At 37.8% G+C, this 13,982-nt stretch overlaps 1 protein-coding gene and 1 pseudogene across 1 annotated transcript; one reads left to right on the top strand and one right to left on the bottom strand.

The window, feature by feature from the left end:
• The window catches only part of LOC109832528, a 118,035-nt pseudogene that overhangs the window by 98,663 nt on the left and 5,390 nt on the right, over window positions 1-13,982 (top strand).
• LOC109832716 lies at window positions 12,084-13,974 on the bottom strand. The gene is made up of 2 exons (XM_020400120.1): window positions 12,200-13,974; window positions 12,084-12,149 (listed from the first exon to the last, which is right to left on the bottom strand). The coding sequence occupies exon 1, from the start codon at window positions 13,125-13,127 to the stop codon at window positions 12,270-12,272; it is 858 nt and encodes a 285-aa protein (XP_020255709.1). The 5' UTR covers window positions 13,128-13,974; the 3' UTR covers window positions 12,084-12,149; window positions 12,200-12,269.

The raw sequence follows: 13,982 nt of genomic DNA, 5'->3' as shown, positions 1-13,982 counted from the left end.
CTTGTATGATAATGAACTTACTTACACGAGTCGATGCAGCAACTGTCACATTGTCATTTGAGTCGGTGGCAAAATATTTATTTGCAAAATATGTATTTGCTAGCACCAAACTTTCTGCATAGGCAATAGATGTATGCTGCGTAGCACAATCAGATTCCCACATTAGAAACATTTAAAAATAGATTTTTTGACAGTCAAATCTTTGTCAATTAGATTAGACCCTGAAATCTTCACATTTACAAATCCAAGTTCATCAAGTTGCTTTAAATAGACCCCCACCCCAAAATACCCCTTCAATTTTAGATGTACAACCTCAAATCTAATAAGCTGACTTAAAGAAGACCCTTATTTCGAACAAATATGATGATCATAAACTTAACTTGTAATAAAACCTTAAATAATTGGCGTAAATATGGTCAAGTTGATCATGATATTTGATTTGAAAAGAAAAGAATTTAGCTACTTGTAGAAAGGCATCATTAAGTAACTACCCATAAATGAAAATCACGGATATGATGTTTGGAGAAGTTGAAGGCCATGAGCAATAGCTATAAATGAAGAATCTAAAAATTAATATAGGTGATATGTTGAAAGAACGCTGCTAACATTAAATAAGGCAAAATACACTAAAAATTAGTGGAATAAGCGAGAACGGTTATTGAGCTAATATCTCATAAGATTTATGATACGTTGATCGTTTCTTTTGTGATTTCATATATTTCAATATAAAAAGAATCAGATAACAAGAATAAAGGTATCATAGTAGAAAATGTTGTAAATCTCCAGTTCAAATTTCTATGCACTATTAGTGATAAGTGTATTCTTTTTTAGTGAAAAACTATAATTATATCTCTTAGTAATATATTTTATTACTATTTTTACTGGTGCCTTATCTGGTGGAATATTCTGGCATCATCCCAGTGTGTGAAAATAATAAAATCTTCCTCAAATATAAACTGATTTACAACAGTACACATTAGTTTTCAATATATAAGATGAAGTTTGATACCTGGTATTCCATCTTGCCTTCATACTTGCTTACATCTATTGCATTACCTTGAAAACTTGAGCAAAGTAACAAGCACAAGAAAGCAGTAGCCAAGAATCCTCTATGAGCCATTTGGAGACTAATGCCTCCGATAGGAAGTTATGGGTCTTTATATGATTTATGAATCAAATGGATTCCATTAGCTAATGGAATTCATTTACTAAAATAAATAAATAATCAATACAATATCTCCAACTTGATTACATTAGATTGCAGAAGATAATTATATATTCTCAAAAGGCAAGGTGGCAATTTAATGGAAAAAAGATAAATGGCGATAAATTTATTTTAATGTTTTTTCTAGTAATATTTTGTTATTTTAGCTAGAGATTACCCAAATGAACCATCTTTCAGGGTCTTTCTATAATTTTTGAAATTGTCAAGAGGTTTCTTTCCAGTTTTTTGCGGGTCGTTCGTAATTTTTTTTTTGGGGGGGGGGGGGGGGTTTGTCGTTTGTATTTTTTTTTGGGGGGCGGGGGGCTGTTTGTAATTTTCAAACCTTAAGGGGTTGTTTTTCACTTTCAAGATTTGTCGGGTGTTTGTTTGCAAATCCGAGTTTTTCATGGGGTTGACTGTAATTTTTAGAATTTAAGGAGATTTCAGATTTTTTTCGAGGGTTGCTGATAATTTTCACATTTTTAAGGGCTCTATTTAAGTTATTTATTTCCTTATACTTTGTTTTGTAAATTGCATACATTTTTTGTTCGGGCAAAATATGCATTAAACTAGTAAATGATACGCGTACTGTTTACGCCTGTATACGCATGAATAAAACCACCACATATGCTTTGATCCCTCCCGCCCTCTCTCGAATCTCAGCCCTGGGTCTCAATTTAGGGACTTCTGACGATCTATGATTTCTGACGATCTAGGGTTTGAGCTTGAAGAAGCATGTATGTCTCTCTCCCCCTCAAATTAATGTCATCTTGATTCAATCTTTCACCTTCGTAATTTCTCCATGCCTTGAATTTATCTACATTTCTATAACTTTTTACAATCTCCAACAAACCCAAGAAAAAAAATGTAAACTTAGTGCCTTAGAGTCTATCGTTTGAAATTATTTTGAATTTTAGATGAAGCCTCACCATTGTCATCGAAAATATCAACAAAAAGATCACGGGTATATCATCGTCATCATTTAGAAAAAAATGAAAGATACATGCTTTAAACAGAAACTGCAAATATCCACTAATATCGCAAGAAAATTTGACAAATTTAAAGATCATATTAAACGACTAAGATAATATTCTAATCATCAGCAACAACCAAGTTCCATTAATGATAAAAAATCTAAAAAGATCTTAGATCTAAAATTCAACGAATCATGCAACACCTAAGCAAAAATTTGTCAACCAACATAACCAGATCCAAAATCGACAAACTAGATGTAGCAAGAGGTTCGATCTCAAATTAATGGGAGATTGAATGATTAGAAATCTAATTAACTCCTCATTGAATTACTACTACTTACTTACTACAAGCATTATCTAAGTGTCCTCATCAATCTCCTCGTCATCATGCATGATCTCCGGCATCCTGCTCCTGACCTGCCCCGATTGCCGCCTCGGCGTTGACCACCTCAGAGTTGATCCTCCTCGTGAACAACCTTTTCCGCCTCCCTTTCATAGCTGTTGTGCCAAACACCACATAATTGCTTACATTTATGATGCGTGTGCGAGTAGTGAGAAGCCATCGTAGACTTGTAGTAGGATGTTTCACGTAGGCGACAATGATCTTCTTGGTGGCCGCCTTCTTTGCCTTAGTTGCCCTTGAAGTCTTGTGACTGGCCACGAAGCTATGATCACCGTACAAACGATGAGAGTGAGAGAGAGGGAGGGACGGAGGGAGGGAGGTGGATTTTTCTAGTTTCTGTTTAAATTAGCATCTTTTTTTTTTGAATGATGATATAGCTCATGATCTTAATTTTGTTGCTATTTCTGGTTTTCTTCTGAATAATAATGATATAATCCGTGAAACTGGGTATGCTGGTGAAGACACTCCGAAATCGATGTTTTCTTCGGTGAGTGTTTAAATTTGCTATATTCTTCCTTTTGTAATGTATAAAAATCTGATATATTGAATTCGTTGAGTTAATCTGTGCAAATCACGATTATTTACTTGATTAAATTATGTGTCCTCTGTAATACCCCAACCCTTGAGAGGGTGATGTGATTAGTGTTGATAGATTTGATTGGAATACTCATACCACCAAGATGCATCTTCTTTTCGGAAACCCAACTCCTAGAAACTCCAAAGTTAAGTGTGCTTGGCCTGGAGAAATTTTAGGATGGGTGACCCCCTGGGAAGTTTTCCAGGGAGCACGCGAGTGAGGACAAAACGTGCTGAAAAGACATGTGGTGATTTGTGAGGCCAGTCCATCAGATCTAATAGCGTACCGACTCCGGGATTCCGGGGCGGGGCGTTACAAAATGGTATCAGAGCCAAGCCAACCGGAATTGTGAGAGCTAAGTGTTATGCGGCGCAAAGTGCTACGTCGAGAGGGCGGGAGCCACCTCTTGAGGCCGTAGGAGCCACCTCTAGAATCTCACACGGATGGTACGGTCTTGGATGATATGATTTGGCACAACGAGGACGTTGTGAGTTTAAGTGAGGGAGTATGTAATACCCCAACCCTTGAGAGGGTGATGTGATTAGTATTGATAGATTTGATTGGAATACTCATACCACCAAGATGCATCTTCTTTTCGGGAACCCAACTCTTAGAAACTCCAAAGTTAAGCGTGCTTTTATTTCTTATTCCCTTGTATTTTGGTTCCCTAATTTGCAGTTATTGGCTTGATCTACGATTGTTCGTGGATTTCTTAATACTGTTAAGTAGATAAATACCAGAATCCCATTTCGTGGATTTATTGTTTGCTGTTGATTTTGTAGAGGTGAGATTGGAGGAGTAGAATGATATCCTTTCAAAGTATCATTATCGAGTGCAATTATGCACTGGCTCAATGTTGCATTCAAAGAAGAAGAAGAGGAGGAGGAGGATATCATTCAGTTTTGTTTGCCTCCTTTTCTTACATCTCATTTGAATCTAGTTTGTTATAGTTATTTATTGTTTGTTGTTTATTTTGTAGAGGAGTGATTGGAGGAGTAGAAAGGTATCCTTGCAAAGTTTCATTATTGAGTGCAATTATGCATGAGTCAATTTCACAATCAAAATAGAAAGAAGTTGCGATTATTCAAAGAAAAAATCACCTTCGCCCTTTGGTGTGCCTCCTCTTCTTTAAATCTCATTTAATTCCATTTTGTTAGGGTTATTTATTGTTTGTTGTTGATTTTCCAAACGAGAGATATGAGGAGTAGACAGATTCTTGCAAACAATCATGATCCATCGTATTTATGTGTGGGCTCAATCTCGCATTCAAGGAAGAAGATGAAATCATTCAAAGAAGATTCATCTTTGGTTTTCCTTCCCTTCTTTAAATCTTATTTAATTCCATTTTGTTAGGGTTATTTATTGTTTGTTGATTTTGTAGAGGAGAGATTTGAGGATTCGAAAGATATCGTTGCTAAGTATGATGATTGAGTGTCTGTGAGTATACCAGTTCCTGCTCAAGTTGCACTTTTAATTGAATAGATGAATTGAGTTAATTGTTTCCTGTTGATGTAATGACTAATGAAGCATTCACCTATATCTCAATGATCTGATTTCTAAAAGATTTAATTATGTTTGCTGGATGATCATATATCATGCATGCCAAATTGCATAATGGAAGAAAAGAAGAAATAAGAGAGGTTTCTCTTTGGTTCCGCTAGGACCTACCCATGTATGCGCATCTGACATCCTCTAAAACCATACAGTAGTTTTACCATCAGAAAAGAACATGTTTACTACAAAGGCTGTCTTAGCTGGGAAGCCTGGGATGAAGCATATTCCTGTAGTTGTTGCATTTCTGAAAATAATTGATGACCCTGGACTTTAATGAAGCATTTTTTTGAGAAAAAAGGGATGGGATTCTAAATTAAAACCCCAGCCATCCAAAAAAATATCAAGAACAAAACATCATATCGATTCAGTCTTTCACCTTCCTAATTTCTCCACTCCTCGAATTTCTCTCCATTTTTACAACTTTTTTACAATCTTCGAGCTAGTTCCCGTTCAAACTGCGTCATCTTCAACAAAACCCTAGAAAAGATGGAAACTTGGCGCATTCGAGTCTATCATTTGAAGTTATCTTGATTGTCAGGTGAAGCATAAGCCATTGTCCTCTATTAAGGTTCACACACTTGTGAAGCTGGGCACGCTGGTGAAGACGCTCTGAAACCCAGGTTTGCTTCGGTGAGTGTGTTTAAATTTGCTGCATAAAACAGTAAATATATCGAAATTGTAGGACTAATCTGTGAAAAGCTGAAGCATGATTTTTACTGATTAAAACTTTGTATCCCCTTTCACCCATTGTTTCTTCTTCCCTTGCGTTTTAGTTTTCCTTACTTACGGTTATTGTCCCGATCTGCAACTCTTCATGCATTTTCCTGTTTGCTATATATACTGACCTTATGTAGGTGAACATGCTAAGTGAGGTAACCTAAAGCTACAATTTATTCAATTTTGTGTTACAACTTGTTTCTATGATCTCTCGTGCTTGATCTCATTTGGCATTTTTGTGAACAGATGAAGATTTGACAACTTATTACATGGGTTTATTGTTTGTTGTTGATTTTGCAGAGGAGAGCTTAAGATCCTTGCAAAGTATCATTATTGAGTGCAATTACACACAGTCTCAACGTTGCATTCAAAGAAGAAGAAGAAGAAGAAGAAGATATCATTCACTTTTTGGTTTGCCTCTTCTTCTTTACATCTCATCTGATTCCAATTTGTTACAGTTATTTATTGTTTGTTGTTGATTTTGTAGAGGAGTGATTTGAGAAGTAGAAAGGCATCGTTGCAAAGTTTCATTATCGAGTGGAATTATGCATTGATCTTGAGAGGAGAGATTTGAGGAGTCGAAAGATATCCTTGCAAAGCATCATGATCGAGTGCCTGTAAGTATACTGATTCCAGCTCAGTTTGATTCCATCACTTTGATGAAGCATAATTCTACAACTGCTGCATCACTGGAAATAATTGCTAACTAACCTATCTGTAAGCTAAAAATTGAATGATATATGTTTCTATGTCAAAAAGTTTGTTGTCCGTTGATAGAGAGCACTCCTCGTTCACATGTAAAATCAGCTTAATCTTATGCTGCTTATATTGGTTCTCTTGTTGGAAATTTTGAAAACTACTCTATAGACTGAAAATTATTTTCTTGCGGGTCCTCATATGTGGTGATCAGCAGGGTAATCTAAGCATGTGTGCTTTGTCAGATGGTCTTAAAGTTGATAAGTCAAGTAAGATAGAGGAGAATTTTCTTTATTCAGTCAATTTAAAGGGGCCCATGGGATTTCTTGTAATACCAGTGTTCTGATTACTACATTGAATCTATATGAATGCGCACGGTGATGACTGTATGTTTAATTTAACACCATATAAGTCCTGCAACACACCTCTTATTTTATCTCTCTCTTTTAGACTGGTGGCAATGGATGCATTTGCAGCACACCACCTATTCTCTCTCTTTTGTGTTTACTGGAACGAAGCAAGTGCAAGAGTTGAGCACCAGAACTGTTCTTATCTTGGAGATGTTTCTGAACACTGGCACTGTTTTGCATTGTATGTAACTGTCGCTTCTTCATCCCTTCTCTTTTAGGAAAGTTGCATCACATATAATTTGTCACTGTTGTGCAGGATGGAAACTACAAGTATAGAATGCTTCATCAGTTTTTTGAGAGAATGAATTAGTTTTTCATGTCTGGTTACTATATATATGTGTGGTTAGCTTTACTTCCCTTTTCAATTCTTTAACTGAGCATTTAGTTACATTATAAGTGGCAACGGTACAGCAATTGAACAATATTGAGTAGTGAATCCTCTAACTGTTCTTAGTATAATTTTCAAGGAAGTGGTTTAATCGTTACTTCTTATACATGAGCAACATAAAACATGCATAGATAACTGAACTATAAGCTTAACATTGAACCAGGTATATCTTGACCACAGATTGTCCAACAGTCATGCTTAAATCATTCTTAAGATTTAAATATGTTCTTAGTACCCTTAAAGGGCGATTACTTATTTGATTGTGCCCTAAATGAAGAAGTTTTGCTTTCTCTGGATTCTGGATGCAGCTACTGAGGCTTTGACATGGGTAGGTAGGGAGCACGTGGCCGAACCTGCTGTCAGGTCTATATGCTTTGCATTGAAGACACGCAGACTTACTGCATGTCTAACCATGATTTCGTCAACAAAAAAAAGTGAGGATTTATTACTTATCTCTGTTCGGCCCAAGCAAGTTTTGACGTCTTCGATTCTAAAATATATAAGTACACAAAATAAAAGTTTGCATCAAAATGGTTCAAATACATATTTGAACACATATCTAGTCTTAGTACATTGATGTACTTCCAGTGGCTCTCCAGTCTCAGCTCATATCCACCTAAGCTTCCTAGTGTTCATTCGAAAGGGAAAGGAGAACTGGAAGCTACTGAAAATGGAAATTGTTCAACCATGAAATTTCCCTGCCTCAGAGAAGAAACTGAATCCCAATCAGACCTTATGGATTGGCAAGACAATGACTGGAGATAAATGGCAGTTACTGCATTTCTTGTGAAACATGCTGATGACACGTAATGAGATGTCTATTTGCTATCTAGGTGCATATATGTCAGCTATGCTAAATGTGTTGTATTGTGTAATGGATTTATCTGCAAAAGTTAATCACCCTCCTTTCCTTGAATACGAGGTTAAATGTTTGTTTTATAGTGGTTGCTTGTTCAGATGCTACTCTTATGCTGCGGTGCTTCCGTTGCCTTTCTGGCTGTGGTATGTCATATTCCCCGAGCAATCTATTTCTTTTTCATGTTTGGGTTTGTCAGATAATCACTTGATGTGGAATATATTTATTTTTCATTCTCCACTATATATTTTCTCCAGGATTGAGATTGCTGCATTGGTTACAAAAACATCTCCAGTCGTAGCTCTGCAGCATTTGGTCATTCTTAGCTTTGTTCAGGCTAAAGGTAAGCACTTCATTATCCAGTATGTTCTTAGTTATAGTTTGCAGAGCTTAAAACAAATTTCCAGAATTGTGTATGCAAATTAAGCAACTTAAGCTATTTAAATTCTTCGATTTTTGTTCAGCATAAGCCTCTAGTTGTTGGTTCATGTGAATTTTTTACTTCAAATCAGCCGGAAGATGAAGCAAGATGTGGCATAAAGGAACTAGTTTTCATATTTACTGAGAAGAGTGTGGTGTGTGGGAGTATTATATGCAAGAAATGAAGTTAAAATGACAATCTATTATAACTCTACTTGGGCCAATAAATTTTGGACATCTTGCAGATATTAACCGCCAATATGTTTTAGTTTCCCTCCTCATTCTCCAAAGACTCTGGTAAGTGACAACCGCTCCAAGTTGCAGCACCAATTCCAGGATTGATTTGTTGAACTTATTTTTTTCATTTTACCCAAATTTCATTGCAGGAAAAGTTTTTGTACCCTCTCTTGCGTGCATATTAATTTTTTTTATGTCATATCCATTGCATATTGTTTCTTGTCTGCACCGTCTCCTTATTTTGCAATTTAACAATCAATGAAAGCTTTTCCTGAGTAAGACTCCCCTTTTATCATTATCGAAGACTACACGGACTGATATTCCAGAAGAATAAACATGACTTGGTGAACTAAGCAAATATAAATCAGGTTCTAAAATACAAAACTATCTAGAGAACTTTGCTGTCGTTCAGTAATGGAATGGGCCCATATTTTGGGAAGAATAATGTTCATTAATTTCAAATAAATTCACCTTAATTCTTGTTATTCATTTCTGTCTAAATTTACTTCAACCTATGTAATGCTAGGTGTGTTATTAGAGCTTTTCAACACTGTAATCGAAGCTGCAAGGTAGTTATATTTGCTCTCCTGTATCAATTATAAATTTGCTAACGCTGAGTTCTCTGAAGTATCTCATGTGACATTTTCAGAGCTTATGATAAAGCAGCAATCAAATGTAATGGAAAAGATGCAGGGACCAATTTTGATTTGAGCATTTATGCATATGAGCTTAATTGTAACTGTGTACATTCACTAAGAGCTGTATGCTTCAAACTCGTTCTTATGAGTGAATGTATCAGTTTCTGGGCTGTAGAAAGAGATAATAGAGAGAGCAAAACCCTAACTTTTATTAATTTATTCAGATACTAGAGATATATATATATATATAGTCATACAAATAGGGGTATGGTTAACGGATCACAGCCCATTAACCCAATACCCAATAGATTTAATCTAACACTCCCCCTCAAGCTGGAGCATAAATATCCACCATGTCCAGCTTGTCACATATAGTAGAAAACACCTTTGAAGAAGTAGCCTTGGTAAGAATATCAGCAAGTTGTTGTGAGGATGGAGTGAATATGAGACACTATCTTCTTCTCCCAAGCATCTCTGACAAAATTACAGTCAACTTTAATATGTTTTGTCCTCTCATGAAGTATAGGATTCTGTGCAATGTAAATGGCAGATTGGTTATCATAATGCATAGGCATAGGTTCAGGTTGAACAAAACCAAGTTCTGTTATAAACTTTCGTAGCCGCACCATCTCACAAGCAGTGTGAGTCATTGCTCTATATTCGGCCTCTGCACTAGACCGTGAAACTACATCTTGTTTCTTGCTTCTCCAAGTGACAAAATTACCTCTAATAAAAGTACAGAAACATGAGGTTGACTTCCGGTCTCCCATATCTCCTGCATAGCCAGCACCAGATAAAGCAGAAATGCGAGTATGCATGTACTTCTTATATAGCAATCCCTTACCAGGGTAACTCTTGATATATGCCAAAATCTTCAGAGCAGCTGTCCAATGAACTTCTCTAGGTTTGTGCATAAACCTAAATCTTCAGAGCAGCTGTCCAATGAACTTCTCTAGGTTTGTGCATAAACCTACTCAGTACACCCACTGCAAAGGTAATATCAGGTCTGGTAACTGTCAAATAGATTAGTTTACCAATCAGTCTCCTGTATCGTCTAACATCATCTAGTAGAGAGGTATCATCACGTCACAAATCAATATTTGCCTCCATTGGAGTGTTTGAAGGTTTACAACCCGAGAGACCTGCTTCTTCTAGTAAATCTAGCACATACTTCCTTTGGGGACAACAACAGGCCATGCCTTTGATATGCAACTTCAATCCCAAGAAAATATTTTGGCTTTCCCATGTCCTTAGTGACAAAATGACGGTTTAGATATTCCTTAGTCTCTACTAAGGCAACAGAGTCACTCCCAATGAGCAGAATATCATCAACATAAACAGCTAAAATAACCAAACCAGTTGTTATGCGTCGAAGAAAGACAGAGTGATCAGAATGGCAGCGTTGAAAACCAACACTAGAAATAACCTTGCTGAATTTATCAAACCAAGCTCGAGGACTCTGTTTTAACCCATAGATGGTCTTTCTCACTCTGCAGATAATATTCTCCCCCTGAGCAACATACCCAGGAGGTTGCTCCATATAAACCTTCTCGTCCAAATCACCATAAAGAAAAGCATTCTTCACATCTAGTTGATGCATATTCCAATCCAGATTAACAGCCAGAGAGAAGAGAATTCGAATGGAGTTGAGACGCGCAACAGGAGAAAAAGTCTCAAAATAATCAATACCATATGTCTGGGTATATTCTTTAGCAATCAGGCGAGCTTTATATCTATCAACAGACCCATCAGGACGATATTTTAAGGTATACACCCATCTGTAGCCAATCACAGTCGCTCCAGTAGGGAGAGAGACCAAGTCCCAAGTCCCTCTAGAAAGCAGTGCATTCATCTCCTCATCCATAGCCTGTTTCCAGGCGGGTACTAACAAAGCTTCCTCATGTGACCTGGGTAAAGATATAGTGGACAAGGACAAAGCAAACTGACGAAAGGATGGGGTGAGACGGTCATAAGAGACAATAGGAACATCTAAGTCAGAAGAGCAATAGGAACATCTAAGTCAGAAGAGATATGAGGCTCGACATGAGATGGACCTGCAGCTGGAGAAGAAGAGTCAGCAGGAGCAGAGATAGGTGTATGTACTTTAGGACGACGAGAGTATGTCAGTAGAGGTTTTTGTGCAGTAGCCACAGGAGCAGATACCGGAATAGTAGTGGGAGCCGTAGAAGGTAGTGGTACCTGTGGACTGACGGAGGTAGTGGAACCAGAAGAAAAATATGAGACAGACTCAAAGAAGGTAACATCAGCAAAAACAAAATATCTCCTGGTGGTCGGATGATAGCACCTATACCCTTTTTGAATATGTGGGTATCCAACAAACACACACTTAATGGACCTAGGAGACAATTTATCCAAACTAGCAGTCAAATCCTGAACAAAACACGTACAACCAAAAACTCGAGGAATCACAGAGAAACGTTTTTTAGCAGGATAAAGACAGTGGAATGGTATCAAACCATCAAGAACAGAGGAAGACATTCGATTAATCAAATAACAGGCAGTGAGAACAGCATCAGACCACAAGTACTTTGGAATATTCATATGTATCATCAGTGTTCTAGCAACATCGAGAATATGTCTATGTTTCCTCTCAGTAACTCCATTTTGTTGTGAAGAGTGAGAGCATGAAGTTTGATGAATAATACCATTAAGAGCACAAAAATTTGAAACGTTATTTTTCATATATTCCAAAGCATTATCAGTACGAAGAATATGAGCAGAAGTAGAGAACTGAGTTTTTATTTTATTATAAAAAAGTTCAATAACATGCGAGACTTCAGACCTCTCTTTCAACAAATATAGCCAAGTCACGCGAGAGAAATCATCAACAAAAACAATAAAATATCGAAAACCCTTCACAGATGGAACACGACAAGGACCCCAGACATCAGAATGAACTAACTCAAAGGCAAAACTACTGTGTTTATCGACACGACTCTGAAAAGAAGCACGATGGTGCTTACCCAGTTCACATGACTCAAAAACTACTGTGTTTATCGACACGACTCTGAAAAGAAGCACGATGGTGCTTACCCAGTTCACATGACTCACAACCTAAAGAAAAGAAGCACGATGGTGCTTACCCAGTTCACATGACTCACAACCTAAAGAAGAAAGAGAAGACTGAACAACAACTACTGATCTAAGTTTCTGTAGTGAAGGATGACCCAAACGTTAGTGCCACAGTAAGGTAGAATCAGGCTGTGCTGCAACAAGACCAGCACCCGGCACACTGTCGTCCAAATAGTACATACCTCCTCTCTCATGCCCCGAACCAATCGTCATCCCAGTTGCTAGGTCCTGAAAAACACAATAAGAAGGAAAGAATGTGACTTTAAAGTTATTATGCTTTGTAAACTTGCTAATGGATAATAAGCTAACAGGGAATTTAGGAGCATATAACACATCATTGAGTTTCAAAGAGGAAGTAGTATGAACTACTCCAGCATCAAAAACTGGAGAAAGTGTACCATCAGCGATGCGAATAGAGGGAAACTTATTAGAAAGATGTAAAGAAATAAAACGATCCTTTATACCTATCATGTGGGATGAGGCTTCAGAATCTAGTACCCATGGTTCATGAGGAGAAGCTATGTAAGCATCCATACCTGAAGAGGATGCATGAGTAGCCGAATGACTGTTTTGAGAGAGCTCTAGCTGGCGTAACCTCTCATAATCTGACTGAGAGATCTGAACAGTAGGAATAGTAGCAGCTGGCTTACTAGAAGTAGTAGTAGAAATAGGTGAGCGAGTCGACTCGGCATCGGCTACTTGGGCCCATTGAGGACGACCAAACTTCTCCCAGCACTTCTCAGAAATATGATTGGTCCTCCCATAGTGACCACACTGACGTGAACCCCTATCAGAATTATCATGTCTCCTACTAAAGGAGCCACGTCCTCCCACCGAATCACGACCACGACCATGACCACGATCGCGGCCTCTGTCTCTACTAGAGAACATGGCAGACTGATCCAATGAAGATAAAGACGGTGCAGAAGTATCAGAAGAAACACCAGTAGAGACCTGCATGACTCTGGAGAATATAACAGCCGGTGAGGAGATGATATCTCCACCCAATATTTATCCTCGCACCTGGGACTGTAAGGTAGGGTGCAATCCAGAAAGAAACTTGGACACTGCCAAGTCATGGTGATATCCCAACAGCGTCGTCGCATCAGCTACTGCAGGCTGATGCATCTTCAGTTCTTCTATCAGTCCATTTAACTCACCAAAGAACTCCGGAACTGACCTATCTTCCTATTTGAGCTCAAACAGTTGCTCATAAATCTCAAATACACGAGAAGTATTCTTCTCATTTCCGTACATAATCTTCAGGCTATCCCACATCTCCTTCGCAGTAGTTAAGAACATAACACTGCTACTAATTTGTGGTTCTGTGTTGTTGAGGAGCCACGTCATAACACAATAATCAGACAAGAGTCAGGAACTGTAAGTGGGATCTGTGGTGGGTGGAGAAGAGGCCAGAAGATGTAAAAGTTTGCTCTGAGCGCCAATGAAGATGCGGAAAGCCTGAGACCAGAGCAGATAGTTTTTACCATTCAATTTTATTGTAATCCCCAAAACTACCTTGGGCACAGAAGTCTGACCAACAGCAGCAGAGGGAGATGTAGAAGAGGAGGAGAGATCTGTTTCCGACATTGTTGCACTGTAGTGATTGGCATGTAGTAGTCAAATAACCAGGACAGTAGTAGAGATCTATTCTTTAAACATAGACTAAAAGAAGATCAAAAAATAAGCAGTAGTAGATGATCGGATCGGATCATATGTGGCCTCGAATCACCTATTCAAGGTCATAGAAAAAAAACAAAAAACAAAACAAAGCGGCGTGGTACTGTAGCAGCGCGGTACTGTAGCGGCAGCGGA

This window comes from Asparagus officinalis, chromosome 3, assembly GCF_001876935.1.
Source record: "Asparagus officinalis chromosome 3, Aspof.V1, whole genome shotgun sequence".
NCBI classification, from domain to species: Eukaryota; Viridiplantae; Streptophyta; class Magnoliopsida; order Asparagales; family Asparagaceae; genus Asparagus; species Asparagus officinalis.
Note: the sequence above shows the minus strand (reverse complement) of the source record. Positions and strands in the feature narration are given on the sequence as shown.

Excerpts from the sequence above, each read along its gene's own strand:
- LOC109832716 (XM_020400120.1), bottom strand. The coding sequence starts at position 13,127 with ATGCAGGTCTCTACTGGTGTTTCTTCTGATACTTCTGCACCGTCTTTA.